Source organism: Phalacrocorax aristotelis, chromosome 2 (genome assembly GCF_949628215.1).
Source record: "Phalacrocorax aristotelis chromosome 2, bGulAri2.1, whole genome shotgun sequence".
Taxonomy (NCBI): domain Eukaryota; kingdom Metazoa; phylum Chordata; class Aves; order Suliformes; family Phalacrocoracidae; genus Phalacrocorax; species Phalacrocorax aristotelis.
In genome coordinates, this window is record NC_134277.1 from 121,760,280 (window position 1) to 121,780,208 (window position 19,929).

The following is a 19,929-nucleotide window of genomic DNA, read 5'->3' on the forward strand; positions in this document are numbered from 1 at the left end:
TGGCAGGTGAGTGAAATGAGCTAGCAAATACTACAGGGAGGCAAGCAGCATTAATAAAAATAGGCCATCAGAGTATAAACTAACCATGTATAAAATGCCTAGGTGCAGCAAGCCAACTCTTAGATGTAATCACAGCTTACCACCTGCCTAGCCTGTATCTGATGGCAATTGTCTGCAGACTTCATACAGAGAAGAGTTTTACAGAAGGATCTGGAAGACAATAAAGTACTTCACGGAGTGCAGAATGATCAGCAACAGAATTTTACCTAGCACAGGTAGAAGTTACAAATCACATTTGACTGTGAATAAAATGCCATGTTTATAACTACAGAGCTTTCATCAGTTCAGTATGCTGGACCAGCATGAGACTGCCTGGAGAATGGCAAGTGAAAGGAGAAGGAGAGGTGTTCTAAACATGGAAAATGAATGAGTCAGATTCTCAAAATTGACCAGAAGAACTTTTTACTACATTATCAGGACAGCATCTGGCTGAAAGAAGCTAGGCTACTTCAAGCATTACATTTATTTCTCAAGTGAGGAAACTGTTAAATATACAGAATGAAATGGGAAGGGCTAGAACTTATTTAATGTGAATTAACTTACCTGTGAATGTTGTACAGTGTTTGAGGAAATGAAAGAAATAAACTGAAGCCTGGAAGAGAAAAAGATTCATATGTAATGATATACAGTCCTGCTACACTGATGACCTCAGAGTTTTCTTATATCATAACAAAGCTAGTGTGTTATTTTAAAAATGACTCAGTATTCCTGTACTCATTTCAGGATATGAACTGAGTTTGGAGGCTTCAGGCAATAATAAAACCTTCCTCATTTTTCCAAAAGTTAGCTGCTAGAAATAGTTGCTGACACAGATTTTCTCCTGTAATGAGTGACAAGACCAGAAAGGTTTTTAAAAATTCTAATGCAGTTAGTAGGTAGGATCAGTTATTTGTCATACGGGTTCCTCTGCTGGACCCAAGAAATATAACACCCCATTTTGCATGAGCTGCTCACTGTTTATGTAGTAAAAAACCCCAAGTCTGACACCAAAAGCTTTCCAATGGAATATATAAAGACAACCTGAAACAGGGCTGCCCACATTACTGGGGAAATAACAGGTTTATCGTTCAATATACTAAAGTTCAACTAATTATCTGCTTTGCTGATACAGTGGCTGAAATGAATTAGTTTTCATCATATGGCCATCATTTGAACGAGTGAGGTTTTTTTAACTAGTTTTTTTTAATACAGCTGTGTCCTTTCTGGAGCTCAGCTTTAACCCACAAAGGACAAGGAAATCACCTTTGCTAACGCTGTATCTCTCTGCATTGCTGCCAGTATTACCAACACTGCTGCTGGCAGCCCTGGAGCTGCCTGAAGACCCAGTTATAACCCATCTAACACCTGCATCGCAAATACGTTGGGCCACCCACAGGTCAAAGAACTCCTCCAGCAAGAAGTGGAAGTTCAAGGTTTAAACAAAAAAGTCAAAGTATTAGTCAGCCTAACTGGTGAAAATATATATAATAATTTTTAAATCTATGACACCCATTTTCTATGTGTTTCCCTGCAGAGCTCTTTGGGTTTGGTTTGGGTTTTTTTCCCCCACTTTCTGTGTATCATGGGCTTTTCCCTGGTTTGTTTGCTGCTTGGAGATTGCTGTGGGTAGCATATTTCAGACAGGCTTTTATATTATAAGGCATGAGGATTGGTTTTGGTGCACTAAATTAATACATAATTCCTATTTTGTTGTGGGCAAGAAAAGCACTCTGATATTGTAAACCTTCTGTTTTCACCTTAAAAAATCTCATTTAAGAAACACAATGTACTGTTTGTGCAGAAAAGTAGCAAACTTTAATCTCATTATTAGAAATAAGGAAAAATAAGAATGAACAGAGGAAAGAACTCCTTTCAGATGACTTTGTACTGGGCTAATGTAACATAACAGACTTCCAAGAAACGTCACTGTTTACCATTCAGTCCTCATCAAAGATCTACCCAAATGTTTAGCATGCTCTGGCCAGAGTGGCAACTCAAGAGAAGGAAAACTAAAAAAAACAGGAACAGTGGGGATCAGGATTGTTGGAAAACAGAAGTAAAAAAGGATGCAATAGATAATGTATTTCTCCAGTCTTTCTGGTTACCTTTCAAAGAGAAGGAAACAAAGAATTGGGAAAAAAAAAAGATTATCCAGCCTGTAAATTATTTCACATATTGTATTTTTATGTGTTTATTTCTTGGTTTTGCTTTTTAAAACAAGTAAGATAAGGAGATCTGCTTCTTTACCATGGCAGGAACTCTGTATCAAACAGCTGAAGGATGTGCAATTGAAGTAATATCCCAAGTACTCTGTAAATATATTTCTAAAATTTGCAAGCTTGGTTCCTTCACAATGGTCTGTGTTTAATGTGCACTCCAGTTAGCTATGTTTTCTATTAGGCAGGGAGGGCTAGTTCAATAAAATCTTGAGTTACGTACAGCAGTTCCAACATCTGTATCACATTAGAGCAGACATGAGACAAAACATTGACTCTTGAGGTTAAATCTAAATTTCCTGCTGCAATCCTGAAGTTTGATTTGTTAGGAGAAAAGCAACCAAGAGGAACAGAAATAGAGACTAGAACTAGAAATAGAATTCAAAGAGGAATGGTTGCCAACAATTTGTTATTTTTATGAAGTGCCATTTTATTTAGAAATAACACACTGACCACAAACAATCCCCCAGCTAGCTAAAAGCCACTTTCCGAATGGGGCAGTTACACCAGTTACTCCTCTGCATTTTTATACGGCTTTGCTTTTAGCAGAGCAAGAGCTGAGGATGCAGTGGGGAAAGCAAAGGGTGTTCCCCTGTTTCTTATGGGATTTTTCAAAATTCCATCATTTCCTACAACATGTTGCTTTCCCACCTTTTTTTTAGCTAAGGAGGCCTGGCTTGGGGGCTGCTTTTGGTACTCATTAAGGCTGCTTTTTAATTGGTATTAAGGATCCCTTTGTGTCCAGGAGCTAAACTGCTGCTTTCACATTGTTGCCATTTTCTGCTGGACTGGGGAACAAAAGGTGCAGCCTGGAAAGCAAACCCACTGCTGTCTCTCTGGCCCTCAGCCACCCAGGCACTGCCCAAGTGATGATGGTGGAGCCTTTTTTTTTTTTTTAAAATGTCCTAAAGCATATATTTTATTTTTAAATCATTTAAAAACCCAAGTTTAGTGTATTAGACATTTTTAACACATTACAGAAAATAGAACTCATCAAGTATTTATTAGAAGTATTACTCCTGTTCCAGTGTTTTTTAATTTCTCCTTTAATGCTTTCCCCATTTTCCAGCTGATTTAAATTCTGAGACCCAAATGTAAGAACACGGGCCTGTACTAAAGGCAGAAATACTGAAGCACAGATGGGTGGCACAGATACACGCAGGGAATTCTTGTGTCATGCTAGGCTGAAGGTATCAAGCTCAAATCCTCGGATTTAGACACAATCCTAGGGTCAGTCCTCTGCCTTGCACTATCTTGACACGCTTTTCAGAGAAATAGGCATTTGCAAAGCTCTTTACCAGGAATTATTTTGTCCATAATAAAAAAAAAAAAAACCAACCAAACAAAAAACAATGCATTCAAGAATTCAGGATTAGAGACATGTCAGAAATAAAGGTATATCTTGTTTTCCAAATATATATAGATATATAAACACACAGATCCATACACACAGTTGCAAATATATATTTTTATATATACGCATGTGTGTGAAAAGGATCAAAAAGTTAATTCCCATCACTTCTAGTGACAACTTTAGATTTCATTTGGTGCTTTCAAATTCAATTCCAAAACTCTAAGATGCATGATATTGCTGAGTAAATTAAAAAAAAACCAGCAACTAGCACATTTGTCCCCAGTGTTAGTCTAGACTAACATTAATGTATTTAAATTTAGCTACATGACAGCATCTTAAACCGTGCCCTAAAGTCTACTGAAGACCTGAAGACAGCCAGGTTACGTTTCTGCGACACACTGCAGTTACTTGGTGTGGCTGCTGTACCCGAGTTAATTTAGGCATTTCTGCAAAATGCAGACTTGCTTGCTGTAGAGAAAGAGAGGGTATGGCCAGAAACGAACTGCTGACACTACCGTCAGTTCTGGAAAATGCTATTTCAGTAACCAACGTAAGAGCTCCACGCTGGCATTCAGACAAAGGCAGAAAGCCCATCGCAGGTAGCCATGTTCCTGAATACACCAAACTTCACAGACTGTAAACACCATTAAATAAAGAAAAAACTCCAAGGAGGTAGGCAAGACATCTAACCACTATTTTTAAACAAATTACACTGCTTCAAAGGAAGGACAATGTTTACATTAGCTGTTTATCTTCTCCACACCTTTGCTATCGTAAACCACATTTGTTGGTAAGTTCCTGACGAACTATCCTTAAACTGTCCTAAGAAAAGCATTGAAATGTTATTTGTTAAGAATTGGCTCTTCCTGACCGTTAAAAGTTCACAAATGAGACAGTGCAATACAGGGATGTCATTTTTAGGTGAACACCACAATGGAAACTGCGGGAATTTGTTCAGGAAAAGTACCCTTCCATCCCTGCTGTGTTCCCCCAAAAAGAGACAACCCTGAGCGCTCCTCCCACTTGGGAGGCAGTGAAGAGGTCTGTGCACACCTTCTCCTGAGCATATCACAGACGTTGAGCTCAGTAAAAATCAACTCTTTAACAGTAGGCAGTTGTAGTTGCATTTCAGCCTACAAACAAAATACTATCACCCCCCTCTCCTGTTCTTCAGTAACCCACACCTCCATGTGGCCTTCTCCAGTATACTGCGTAGCCATTCTATGGCTATGTTAATAATTCATCATAGTCAATGCTTGCTTTAAAGAAATGAGATGTTTTCATTTACCTTTCTTAGGCACTAGACAAATAATTAAGATAAAAAATATTTAGGCCTTAATATTAGCCTGGAAAAATCTTTAAATACTTTTTCCAAGTTTTTTCCAAATTTCTTCCACATTTAGAGCAGATGGACACAGGAAAATATCTTAACACACTGAATGTTTAGCACACTGATCAGTGCCTGGAAGCAAGCTTCAACAAAAGGTGAACATTTACAACCACTTGTAACTGGAACAGCAGCTTTTTATGGAACAGTGTGATTTTCTCAGGCATGTCTTGAGAAGTCAACTCTCTTAATTGGTTATGCAAACAGATAATTGCATATTGAGCTGTCCACTAACTATAAAATTACATTTTACTATTATATAAAATGGCAAATTTAGAACCACTTAGTAATTGGGGGGGAAAAAAAGCTTAGAAAATTAGTATATTATTTTCAGACTTAATTGAGCCTGTAAAGCCTGAATACATTAAGCAATTTAAGGACAGATGAAAAATACACCCAGACACATCTACACTGTATGAAACGATTGTACAGGTTTTAAGAGCACAGTGTAAACACAAGCACTGTCTTCACGCAAAGAGTTGGTGTATGTTTTGGATGTTTAGCATCTAAGATGCTTCTTAGGTATAGAGATTGTAAAGGGATGCATTTATCATGCTTGTTGATTTTACAGCTTATTTTCAGTGGCTAAGGAAGTACACATTGCATTTATCTCTCTTGAACTGAGCTGCAAGCTAACTATGAGCATTTGCAGGGATTTAGTACAGACTGAGAAATTAGTTTATGGATGTAGATGCTTCTTTGATGTAGTCCTGTTCATACACCATGTACACATCATTCTCTTTTTCTGGGCACAAGAGGAATCAAGCACCAGAGAAACGGTAGCTTCATTTGAAAAGCCCAGGCTTGCTTCTGGAAGGACTCCGCCAGAAGAACACCCTTGTCTGACTTTCTTCTGGGGCTCCCACCACCTGTGAAATGACTCCTCACGGCTAGCACTACTGAACCCATTCCCACTTGCAATTAGCGTCCCGTGACACTGCTCTGCCTCCGGCCTTCAGCGCTCTGGTTTACTGGGTTATTGTTCTGACTGGTTCAGATGAGTTACTCCAAACATGAACTCAACTGCTTTTTATATTTATCTCAAGTGACAGGTGAGTATTTCGCACCCTTTACTTCAGCAAAGTCTCGTACAATCTGTCACAACAATGCTTTAATAAATGTTAAATTGGTGACATACATGTAGAAGCCAATTCATGTTAACCACACTTTTCAAACAAGGCTAGTCAAAGCCTGTTGGAGTGATAATGTTTTGAAAACATATCACTTAACATTTAATCATTCAACTATCCATCAGCAAGGCAGAACCATCAGCCACTTTGCATGGGAACTATAGGAAATCACTACAGAATTAATTATCCATGTGAGGCAGAAACCAGTTATAATTTGACTAGTGTCTCCTAAACATTTTCTGACACTGAAAAATGGGCAGGCTGCTGTATAATTACCCACTGCAAGGACTTCTGTGTACTCCTTTGATATATAGGATATAGGCACTGTTTTAGATGGATAACTGTGCTTTCCCACTATGACAGAATGCAAATACTCGGCACGTTTCAAATGTTGTGGCTTGGTCTCATGGTTAGTTTTGTGCTGCTATTATGTTTTCATTTATGTATTTACTCCTCATTTTATATAATTAAGTAGCTCAGAGAAGGAGTGAACCTCAAGGAACGCACACTCTACAGAAGTCAGCACAGAACCCAACCCAATACACATCATAGGAAAAAACTCTGAATGCTTTGGCCCCATCTCTAAAAGAAAGTTCAAGTTTCAGATCTCTGACAGATGTTAGTACTCCATTCACATTTCATGTTCAAACCTATACTTGGAAAAATTGTCTCAGATTTGCCACAGGCTTCAGTAGCCAGATCTGGGGCACTGCTGACCAGATAGAACACTCAAATGTGCCACCACATCTGCTTACAGAACTATCTGCCCCACATGCCAGACACTGATGAAGTACAACATGTCCACTCCATGCTTTATTGGTCCTTTAACCAAAAAGGCTATTCTTGGGGTTGCAATTAATACTGAGGGGGAGCAGGTTTTCTTTCTGTGCATCCAGGAGTAATTTTTCCAACCTGGCTTCCTAAGGAATGAAGCTGACATGACGACACTGTGCTTGTTTGAGCGCTTCCCACCATAACTTCTGAGCCCTCTGGTCAATTCTGAACAAATTTAATGGACTGAAAAAAATTTCCAGTAAGTTGCATGGAAATGAGCAGACAGGTAGAGGAAAACAGATATATAAATGTCTCCAGTGAGGAGAGGATTGCAGCCTGAACTCAAATTTTATTAGACATTATAAAATCTATCTCACAGAGAGCAAGTATGAACGTCCCAAGAATGGGACATGCTTCACTCAGAACATGCACCTATTATAGGTCATTTAATTGCAATGTGAGACAGAAACCATCATCAATTAAGTAATGCTACTTCCTGAACTACTGATGTTTACCCGTCAGTGAAAATCTTCTTATGAAGTGTATTGCATGATTTGTGGTACTAGACCTTATGTGAGTGGGGAATTGACTGTTTTAAAATGCTTATTGTAAATATTTTATATTGCTCTCAACCTGATAGCACGGTGACAGGGAATGCTAGGAATTCCAGATACCCTGGAGGGGCAAAAATAAATGATAGCTCTCACCCCAGTGCTGCCCTTTGAAGGCACCCTAGTTAGCCTGATAATGCTATGGGACAATTGTGGTTAAATCCCAGGAGAGCTTTTGGAGTGTCATCCACAGGAGCCTTGCTGAGAGCAGAAGTAATTAGTTTCAGCTGAGCACACAGGCACATAACTTTAGAAAGGTCTGGCTGCTTTCACGCTAGGAGAGAAAAGGCATTTCTGTCTAGCAGCCAGGACAACACACTCTGGAAACAGGAGAAGGCCTTCTTTGTTTGTTTGGTGTCCAGCTAGGTGTGTGTTTCGGAGCTGCAGGATGGAATTGCATTCACTGCCTGTGAAAATTACGGGTTTCTGTTCGCTGGGTAGCTGAAAAATTCCCATAAAATATTATGCAGAAGTTTCTCTGCTTCACAGGGGAGTCCTCTGAGGTCACTGTTCAGCAGCCCGAGACTTGGCCTTCCTACAGGTGTTCACAGTGTGCTAGACAGTTCCCAGGGACATATGTAAAGCTCTCTCTTCGGAGGCTTTCCTAAAACATCTAATCTAAACACTGGTATTGCTGCAATTTTATGTATATCTTTGTGTGTTCTGGCACCTGATAAAAATTCCATTATTTTCAGCAAGTGACTGTCACCTGCTGATACCACAGCTTCCTCTGAGGGGGTGCTTTTACAGAGTTCATCCTTAGGTTATACGTGGGCTATTCCCCCCCCTCAAAACTCCAAGAAAGACATCTGAAAAACTCCACTCTTGTGCATCTCATTTGGATTTCTTCCCACTACAGAAGGTACTAGCACAAGCCCAGCTGTTCTTGGAGAAGTGACGGCTCAGCAGCTGAACTCCTGTTGTGCACAGAATAGTAAAAGCACAAAACGAATGCCAAGTATTGACGGAGCAGCTACAGGTTCATTGTTAGAAGAACCACTAGTGACTACTAAACGCTATCAGATGGTTAAGGACAGCCAGTTACGGTTTAATGGCTCCTCTCGGGGTCCTGGGAAACTAACTCGTAAAAAGCATCAGAGGCCCACTACGTCGCTTTGTTTTTTAACTAGTCACAAAGGCATTTAACTGAGCATGCCAGAGAGTGGGCTCTCTGATACAAATGGATCTGGCTGAGCAAGACACACTTGCTGCAGCCTCGCTAAGGGAGAGAATAATTTAATCTTCCCAGCTGCTTGGCCCTTGGTGTAGGCTAGACCGATACCTTTTCTGCAGTCACAGTGAAGTCCTGCTGTTTACTATGAGTTTCTAAGAAGTTTATATATCTATATTCACTATACACAGGTTATCCAATGATAACCACCTTAAGTTGAGATTCAAACCTGGGGTGAAATGGCAGTGCTTTCTGGATCAGCACGACCCTCACTGGAAGGATTCTACTTTTTTAATATTTAAATGTAGTGTCTGTTTTTAAGAGATTTAGAAAGTACTGTGACAATTTTGTGATATAGAGTCAACCAAGATAATTTCTCGCATACTTTCAACACATATGTAACTATAATTAAGCTGCAAAAGTTGCCCTGTTAATGCCATTGTGGATAGTGTGCGAGACACAATGTTTTTAAAGAAATCTTTTGACTCTTACTTATGCCTACTCTGCTTGGGACAGTAAGGGAAGAAATACTCAATTCTCTGCTCACAGATCCATTCATGCAAGCACACCACATGAGGCAGAAGCAGTACTTCTTTCTAATGCTAACGGAATAGTCCATCAAGCCTTGCTTTGCAGATGGTTTTGGTAAAGTATGAAAAAGGCTGCTCACTTCTACAGATTTGATGACTTTGACATGCTCCCCTACCACAAACCTTCCTAATATGTTGAACAGTTTGAACTAAACCTTCATCCATGGCTTCCCAAGCACAAGGGAAGCCATCAGCGTACTCACTGAATGGGCTGTCATGTGCCTTAGCGACAGGAACAAAAGCAGCGATGTGCATAGCCTGGAACAAGCGTGTTCAATGGACTAGCCCATGCTAGCACCTAACGCCAACGCAGGCATATCCTGCCACTTCTGGGAGAGCCAGCATCCCTCTCTCCTGGACTTGCGGCACTCCTTCAAGAGCACAAATCACTCCCTATTCCTCAGCGCCCTGCCAGCCACCAGAGGGCATTTTATAGCTACATCTGCCAAGCTGAATAATTCGTTGACTACTGAAAAGGCAACCACTATTTTTCCCTCTTCCTTTCTTCTTTTCCTCAGCGTGCCAAAAACAGGCCTGACAAAAAAAAAAAAAAAAAAAAGAGGCTGTGCAATCTTGGCCACGCAGAGTCTTATACTCTGGGTAAAGCACAAAGGACTGTCAAAACCATGTCCTTGTACATGCTACTTATTAGAAAGCACAGCCTGAACGCAGGGTCCTTTCTAATCTGGGAATTCTCGGAAGCACTGCTGAGCTGGAGGCAGTACCTGCTGAAGACCTCTCCATGGGAAAGGGTAGTAGGAGCACATGTCAATCAGTGGATTCAAAAATCCCCCCCAGAATGCTCAGATAGCTCGTGGTTAGAGTCAGCGTTGGGTGAGCACCTATGTCCAAGCTCTCCATCTGGCTCAAGGACTGAAGACGTTTCTTGGTATGTAAGTCTAGACTGCCTGGGTCAAACACTTTTTTTGGTGCCCTCTTCTCATCACCTGTATGCTCATAAAAATCCCTAAAATTTATATGCTATTTTCTTCACCTTCCAAGCAACACATCAAAGTCATTTTGCATACACATATTTTTATCTAGGATTCCCATGTTTTAATTCATTAAAATGTAATTGCTCTTGTTCTCGGTCTAGCTATAGCAATTGTAAAATGTTTGATGCTTATTTCAACTACATTGACAGTATCAAATAATGAGCAAATCGGCTACTGCTGTGTGTGAAAAACGCATCACTTCCGTTCAGAAGGGAATTCTAAAGAAGCGCTTAGAAACCACCTGGCTCTTTTTCAGATTTACAGTTGTGCCTCCTAAGATTATTTATATAATGCCTTTATTGTTTCTATTCATCATGTTTTGGAGCACAGCGTGCTGCAGGCCAAAGCATTAAACTTATAATATATGTAAATGTGAGTGACGTTTTACCTGAGTGACACGAGTTCCTGAGACTTTGAGAGGCAGCCAGCCAGCCGGCACACTGCACGCAACTGCACATGCAGGTAAGGAACATTTTCTGTATTATTTGTGTGCAACAATTCAGTGAGGAAAAATGTTTCCAAAACAATCTACTTTTTTAAAGTTTTCCAGTATTAGCCCTTTTAATCAGCTCTATTCATGTGTTTTTTGGCCTAGCCAACACTTAGAACAAGAAAAAAAATTATGAAGGAAATGTTAAGAAATAACTGATCAAAATAATTAAAAAGCAGTACAGTTTTGCATGGATCCAGACACTTACCTATAAGCAGGATTACTAATGCGTCTGTAATGTAATAACCAAACAGAAAAGGCTTCTGCCAGACTTCCACACCAACAGCACCGGTGAGCAGATATGCTGCTATCAATACCTATATAAAAAGGATAATGTATTCTCAGTCCTTTACTTCTAAAGGCATAGAATTTTGCTTATCATCTTAATACAAATGCAAGAGTAAAAAAAAAAAAAGAATCTGTTATTTTCCTCCTGCCTCCATTTTACACAGCCTTATGCTGCCAGCCCAAAACAATCACTTCTGAGCAGTAAAGCAGCTTCCAGGGTTACCAACAAAATTATTTCATATGTATGAAATATGGTAAGCAAGGAACTTCCCTGCTAGTATGTGCACCTGTTGCATGTGGTATTACTGACTTACCTTTTCAAAACACCTAATTTCTAAATCCCTTCATAATGCCAGGTGTACCCACTGCACATGCACTTTCTTGTATTTGCATACGGACTTCAGGATTAGCAATGTGGTAATGTGGTTATTTCTGCAGCTCAGCCCCCTGAACTGATTGTATCAGAATACCTGAGAGGGGTAAAAAATCTAAGCTCACCTGAAATAATAAAAAAATTCAATTGAATGTGAAGAAATAACAAGAAGGGGAGGGAGATGAAGTCTTCCCTGATTTTTAATTTGTTTGACAGATAACATCATTACAGGACACTAAAAGAAACACTAGTCAAGCATCAATAGAAGCAAAAGGACTTGTACAAAAGGCTCATGAGTCACTCGCTGAAGTGCCACCAGTTTCAGTAGAGATGTAAATGTAGTTTCTACTCTCTCTTCAGAGTTAAGTTTGTGACCCAGCAAGGTCAGAATCTTAATGTAGCCAAAACCCTACAGTTCCTATAGCAACACCTTTCACGCCTGTTGTATTACCCATAGCAGCACCACTGACAATTCATGGCACAAATTGATGACGTTTTACCATTTAACGTGTGTACCGTGCAAATGCAGCACTGAATGCGATGCAGTGGTTCCCAAGCCCTTGTGCCCTTGATCCCACCTCCTCAAGGGACCCTGCTCTCCCTTCAAACTCACTTCCCGGCTTAGCCCAGGCCACCCACCCCCTGAAGCCCCTTCTGCTGCTGGCACCCAGCTAGCAGGACTGCTGCCCCACTCTTTCTCCAGGCTATTTTGTTCTCAGCTGCTTGGTTTTGCTATAGGAGTCATGAGGGGCTGTATGTTTCATGCTACATGTCTCAACCTCCTCAACTATTCTAGACTTGGATTAAGAATGAATTGCAAACATTTACTTTAGCTCTAAATTAAAACAACTATGTTAACTATAATGCCATTTAGAAGACTGCGTTTCCATCTATTTATTCCCAGGTAAAGTCCAGTAACCCTTTCATTTTTCATTCAATAGTTTCTCAGTCTGGGATGACAAATACTTTCCAGCTTAACGTGTATGATAGATTTTACTATATTTTGTGTAGTTTTTTTAAATACTCAGTTTTTACTATGTTATGGGTTTTCTTCATTTTTACCTTCAATAAACACATTTCTAGTCTTCTATCAAATTTTTGCTTTAATTTAAAGGTACACTGAAAATCTCTTTTTTAGGTAACAGGCTGTTTAAGATCACAGATTATTAGCAGAACACTGATGTCGCTTAAACTCCCGATTACACATAGATACCACTATATTTGACTTCACTTCCTTCTCCGTATCTAAAGTCAAGATTCTTGCCCTATCAGTATGTAGCTCCTTAATAGTTTTGCTTGTGTGTGGCATTGCAGAATTGGATGTTTGAATTGCCTCTGCCAGAACAAGCAGCACAACAGATCTGCAACAGAGAAGAGCAGGCACTAGTATGAGAGTTACATCTTGGGCCATTGACAGTGGGTGAAATTTTGATCTAAAAGATCAAAGATTTTGAAGAACGGGTATAATGGGGTTTGCAACCGACTACAACAGAGCTAAGATTTGGCTTTCTGAAGAAACTGCATTGTGTTATCCATACGACGTGACGGATGGGCTCCTGGCCCCATCAAAGTTGATGGCAGAACTCCAGCTGGCTCTGATGGAGCCTGAATTTACCCTCACACGTTGAATTCTGAACAGACTTTTTTGGCAAGTGATAAAAGAGGAACTTCAGTATTACCCGTTATTACAGTCAGTACTTTTGGCAGTGCAGCCATGAGTATCACTGTCAGATGGCAGCACACCTTTAGGAACACAAGCATTGATGCAACGGGCTCTCTCGGGGGAATGCCCTGCCCTGGGATTTGGTGATGCAGCACTCACAGGTTGAGATTGCCTCTTATTTAACAGATGTAGTGTATGAAAGAACACTCTTTGGCTTGAAATTTTTGGTGTGTTGTTTTTTAAGGACTCGAAACTTTGACTTCCCTGAGGCAGTCTCAAAGACTTCCTTTAGAATGCTGGAAGGATAAGAAAATGGCTGCATCCCTTGATTTAAGCTATATCAGCAAAAACTGAAGATTGTAAAAATTATTAGACAAAAGGTAAGTATGCCAATAAGTATAAGCTGTTTTTAAAGGCACTGCTGGTAAAATAAATATACTAAAATCTGTAACAGTGTTCCTAAGTGCAACTGAATAATTCTACTTAAGAAAAGATGGCCAGGATTTTTACTCATCTCTCTGGCATCGATCGGCTTTAGTACTTTACAGATATAAATGTAGTCTTTAGCAAGTAAAAATAATTGCAACCTTTCATAAAATGAGAGTCCAAATTAATTAACACAAGTAAGGACTATGTAGCAAGTTAGTGTCAGACGTATACAATCTGGGATTCCAACTCACTGAAACATATGACTAGGAAAATTTCTGGCTTGTCAAGGCTTATGTAGGAGGAGGAGGAGTACTTACGCAGACAAAAATCTGGAAATACATGGTGTTAATTTGTAGGCCCTTTGATATGGCTGAACAGCAGGACAGCTGGCTTCTGAGCAGTGGCTCCCTATCTTGTCACAACTTTGTAAATCACAGCAACATAGTCACCTTTATCCCTCTGTAAAATCAGAGTATTACTTCTTTAATGTGGTTTTGGGAAAAACCTATATAACCATAAGCCAGTATAACTCCTCAAAATCTCCTAGCTTCTAGATTTTAACTGCTCTCTAAAATATTTATTTTTTAAAAAATCACCATCTCTTTCATGTCTTTCCACTACTGCAGGTGTAAGTTTGTGACCAAAATATTCTAGACTGTATGTGTGTGTACATACACTCTTTTTCTCCCTAATGATTTACCATTTCTGCTTTACACAGGCACATTGAGTATGCTGTATGATGTACTACACAGGGAAAAGAAAATTAATCAATTTCTCATCTTTTTAAAAAGATATTCTGGCTATACTTTTAAATTCTTTATGAGTCCACAAAAAATGACATTAATTTTGCTGTAACGTTCAATTTCACTAGCATGTTCCAATAGCATTAATTGTTCCTGTGTTGAAATATTTTCCATTAACATAGTGCTCAAACTGAACAAAGAGAGCAAAGTCATTTAAAATACAAGGTTACCTTTTTCCTCTGAAAATAAATGTGACACTTGGCTAAAAAAGTAAGAACTATCAATTTCCTGCAAGTTATTTCAACAGGAGTTAGCTTTAGCATGATGTGTAATTTTTCCCATTTTTTTCCTCAGTATTTTTCCTTTCAATAAATCACTAAAGGTTGTAAATTTAGCTGATAAAAATAGTTTTTTATATGTCTTGAAAATGTCATTTTACATTTAGACATGCAGTATGTCATAGGCAAACAGCTAAAGGCATGTGGAAGATTAATTAACCAAGAAGGGTTTGAGGAGAATCGTAACTGAGTGGTTAAGAAAGAAGCAATCTGCTGCAGAAGGAGCTTCTGCACCACAGGTTCTTCTCTTTAAATTTCACATGGATCCACCGTGGGTTTCCCTCAGATAACTGAGTACTGGGTTCGGTTCCCAGCGGAGTCAGGAGGCAGCTGGAAGCAGGCACCATAGCCTGGCCAGCACTGCTTCCACACAACTATTGGTTCTTTTACTTCAACAATTCCAGCGCATTCCTACCTTTGGAACTAAGTAATAATCAATATTATTTCTTACAAGAAAGGCTATGCTTTCCACAGACACTTCAAATTTGAAAAACTCTGAAAGTGAATAACTTTTTAACTAAAATAAAAAAGGTTCTGAATCCTGATAACGTGACCAAAGAACAACACATTTGCATCTCCTTTTTTCTTTTTAATAGAGACTTTTTTTTGCCCCTTAGAAGAGACAGAAGTTTTTAAAGGATGTGATGTGCACTTGCACTGCTCAGGATTTCTCTTCCAGTTCCTGAAACACTGGCTGCCACAGTACCTCCCAGGAAAAGGTCATATGAAACATATTTCAGCATGAGTTTTGTAAACTGCTTCTCAAAAGAAAACCTGATATATGACATCCAAAAACCTCTTGCCCTGTTCTGACCGAAAGGAAGGAGAAAAGTATAAGTTCTACAGTGTTTAAGTTGCTACCTGCATCATACACTTAATTTATTTGGAGTTTCAAGGCAGAGTGTTCTCCCTGAGAGCCTAGGTGGGACCATCCAAAGCCATTGGGCAGAACCAGCTGGGAAAGCACCTCAAACTGAAAACCTGGGGCTTATGGTCCAAGCATCTGTGCCTGCAGGCATGACTGTTTACAGGATTTCTGGTCATCCTCTCCTCACAGGGCTAGGGCAGGGCCAGAGAGAGCTGCCAGTTGCCTTTCACACTTGCTACTTGTGGTTTTGTGCTTTTTTGAGCTTGCCCTCTTGGCTGGGGAGAGTGAGGGGAAGGAGCGTGGAACCCTCTGGGTCACTCCAGCTCTCACACAGCTCTTATTTTCACTTTTAAATTTTTATTTAAGACTATAAAGGGTACCTCCCTGTTACGCTTAATGCAGCACAAATGTAAGCAGAGGTATCACTACATCATATTAAGGAAAAATTAATGTTTTGTTCCCCTACTATGAACTCAACCACAGTGGCTTACGAAAAGCAACAGCAAGATTAGAAAGTATTTCATTAAGGGAATATTACAATTTTCAGGAGAAAAACAGATTTTCAAATAATACAGAGGACGTCTGTGAAAATTAACATATGGCAGGAAGCCTGAAATTTTAATTTCTCAGGAAAGCTTTGTCTTTTTTTTTTCTCCAAGAAACTTCATTTGCAGGTATTAGCTTTCTTTGTTTGGGCTTGTGACAAGATGCATTCAAGAACATTCAAGAACAGTTTCTTTCTAAGTCTTCACTTCAGCCCGTGACTTCTGGGGGCTTGTGCTTACTTGAGAGTACATGAAAATTGTCTAGACCATATGGTGTAAAGAGGCTCCTCTCCCTACATCTTCTGCCTGCAGAGGAGTCAGCAGAAATTTGTGCTGGAGAGAGGATGGAGGAAGAGTTTTCATTGTTGCAGATGCCTCCTCCTTGTCTCTGGATCCACAAACATAGCACTTCCCTGACCCAGCATCTCTCAGAAACATTACAGCCATTTTTCAAGTTTACACACCACAGCTTTCTATAAATGGATGTCTGCTGTAATCAAAGCTAATTGGAGTGCCAATTACAGCCCAGCTACTGCAATTAGGTTACTGATTCTGACAAGTCATCAAGTTGCAGAAAAATGTGATCTGCATAAGTCCTACAAATTTCTCTATTTATAATGAGGTATTTTTCACAAGGAACAGCAGCTCTTTTTGTACCACAGCTAACACAGACCCAGCAAGCGGGCTGTCTGTGTTTATATACAGTGGAGCTGACTCAGCAGCACTGTCCTGGGAGCTACATGCCAGTTAAGCTTTCATTAAGGTCAACAGTTATCTATTTGCACACTTATACTAACTGCTGTATTTCCTGAACTTTGTGATGATAATGAAGTCCAAAGTTCCTGGCTATCATAAATTTTAAAAGCAGAAGCAGGGGACTAGACCACCTGAACATCTGACATGCCAATGCAATAGCATCATGTTGTCAGTGAAATCACTGAAGACAGAGCAGAGAGGCACATTCATGCAGCAATCCAGCGAGGAACACCACAGAGGAAATGGTGAACTAAATGCTGGGAATTAGTCTGAATTCCACCCCCTCTGCCTCTCAGTGTGGCTGTGGGAATATCTGGCAGAGATGTGGTGGGGGGAAACCAGCAAGGGGAATATTACCTTTCGTGCTCATCATCAGCCATTTGCTAATGTCCTCAGTATCCTCTCCTCCAAGTAACTGGAGATGAAGAGCTACCTTTAATAGTGCACACATCATACAAAATTTGCTGAATGGGTTTACAAAACGAGAGGAAGGCAGTATTTGTAGGGGAATTAAGATCTTTTACTAGACTAGTTAGTACAACTGAAAAAAAATTATGTTACGTACTTTCTGGTGTGCATGAAATGTAGTTTGGACTCATGGAAAAAATACTACCTTGATCTACTAATCCCGTCCTGTCTTTGTTCATAGTCATTCACAACTACAAAAGCTAATTTTTACAGATGGGAAAATTGACATACAGATATTTCAATAGTACAGTCTTCCACCACTCTTGATGACTGTGTTATATAGCACCAAAATAACCTTACATTTATGTGCTTATCACTGCAGGCAAGTCATCACACAAGTTACTAGAAAGCAAGCATGCAGGACAGCAATTCGGCATCAGAGGGGAACAGGAAATAGTACTTGTTAGCACCTTGCATCCAAGTTAAACAAAGCGGTTTACAGACTTTACTGAAATTCAGCCTCACCACAAATCTGTCAGGCAGGGAAATGTTATTACCATTATTTCCCAGATGGGAAAACAGTGACAGAGGCAGAGGTCACTAAAAGGCACTGACAGAGTTAACAATACTGCTCTGCTAGTTGATACCCATATTTAACCACTAATACAGTTCGGATGCTGTAGCAATCCAACATTCACATGTATATCTACAGCGATCATCTGAGCAACAAGTGAAATTGGTTTGAACATAGCTATTCCTCTCCTGCTGGAAGAACTTCACTAAGAAACCTTACACAGACATGGCTGAAACTTGTAGACCAGCTGGCTGCCTAATGTCTTAGTCCTGAGCCAACTTCTTCTCCCAGAACCTATTTTCTAGGGGACAAAACAGATGCACAACAGCTGGACCACCATCTCTGAGTTGTTCTCAAACCACTGGATTCTGATTATGTTTACAGCAATACATCTGCAGCCATTAATTCAAATACTATATTTCCATTAAAACACGTATTTGAATATTTGTCAAACTTCTTTTCAATTATGTCTATTTGGCTGTACCTTTCATCTCATGCCTGTGACAGGAAGCTTGGAAGACTGGGACTGTGCTCTTCAGGCTGCAAGAGCCTGGCTATCTAAGAAATAGATAAGCCAGCCCAGAAATCGCAGCACTGGGCCCTTGGCAGTGCAAGGGGCTTGTTACTGCTACTGCTGCTATTCACTTGTGCACTGAGGCTACCACTCACTGTGGTGCCCTGGGCATGTTTCTGAAGAGGTCCACCCCAAGGTAGGGGTAAGCCATTCAAGAACTCATCTGGGGTTTGGCTGTGGGCTGACGTGTAATTCATGTTACTGAACGCCATACTCAGACAGGAAACCTCTATTGGTATGACTTGGACCTTTTTTCAAGGCTAAAACTCACTTGACAACAGTTAATGCTCGCTGTATAGGTACAATGCTATTTCCATTATCACATTCAGTGTAAAAGCTGGTAGAACTGAGAAGGTCTAGTATTGTATAACTGTATAATTACTGTTAATAAATACTACTTGGACTAGTTCACATCGTGTCTCAGAAACTAGTGTTGGTGGGAGAAGTGCTTATGGCTTCAGATAGCATAATAATTTTTTGTTAATACCCCAAATCAAATGCAGTTAAATTACATTCTCCTAGGCACTATCCAACTGCTAGGCTTGCTGCAAGCTTTTTTTTTTTCCTGCAAGGCAGTGACTCTCTGATGCTGACAATTTGCTTCAGAGCATCCCTCTTTGCAAATGCAGGAAATATTTCTGAATTACTTTTAGGGTTATGCTATTTCATATTCAAAATCTTGGCCAAATACATTTGCCTTGAGCTCTATTTTTCTATTTCTGTAATATTATGAAAACACTAACATAGTTAAAAAAATAAAACCAAAACAGGAATGCTAAATACTTACCACTTGGCTTATATCGTATCCCCAAGGAAGAAAAAGAACTCCTGTGTTATATTTCTCCCAGTGTGAACACATAAAGTTAAACAACACGATGCTTAAATATATATACATTGTATATACGGAAACTCCAGTCTTCCCATTGTCACGGGAACAGACAGAAAAAAAAGAAAGCACAAAAATGGAGGTAGCCCAGCTATCCAGCCCGTGGTCAAATAACTCTCCCAGAGGAGTACTGGACTGAGTCCTTCGAGCATGTTTCCCATCTATAGAGTCTAGAAGGATTGGGAAAGTAAAAGAAATAAAGAATTAGAGCACAACAGGAGTCACTTTCTTCACAAACACTTCACTATATATAACATATATATAAAACATAAATATATATAACATATATAGCCTATATAATGTATGGGAAAAATACACCAATGACAGCAAACTGAAGCACAACAGTCCCTTCAATACCAACATATTAGGATTGCTCGTAAAATATTCACTTCGGTTACCAGTAATTTTTCTGTCCTTACCTCAACTCTTAAACTAAATGCCAACTTCCTTACAAGGTTCAGAAAGACATTTATAATTACTTGTCCCCAGTGGTCTTTAAACACTTTAATGTCATTCCCTGCAATCGGTTTCTTAATTAAAGTGCTGAAAAGTGCCCATAAGGCTTCTCGCCTGTCCAGTGGTGTTCTGGACCCTCTGAGACTTCAGGCCACTTGTGGGGTAGATTCACTAAGGCATTTAGGTTGCCTAATGCTAAATGCCTCAATGACTAACAGTTATGTGGCAGCCTCAAGGAGCAAACTTCACAAAATTTATTTTTGTGTGTGCC

The 19,929-nt window shown here is 39.7% G+C and overlaps 1 protein-coding gene across 1 annotated transcript in view; it reads right to left on the minus strand.

Annotated features, from left to right (window-relative positions):
- LOC142053383 (ethanolaminephosphotransferase 1-like) overlaps positions 1–19,929 on the minus strand; it is a 57,273-nt gene that overhangs the window by 7,194 nt on the left and 30,150 nt on the right. Inside the window, exons 5-7 of the mRNA XM_075084979.1 lie at positions 19,104–19,372; positions 10,966–11,074; positions 604–652 (exon numbers count right to left, since the gene is read on the minus strand). Coding sequence (XP_074941080.1) covers positions 604–652; positions 10,966–11,074; positions 19,104–19,372 — 427 coding nt within the window. The remainder of the gene's footprint in view (positions 1–603; positions 653–10,965; positions 11,075–19,103; positions 19,373–19,929) is intronic.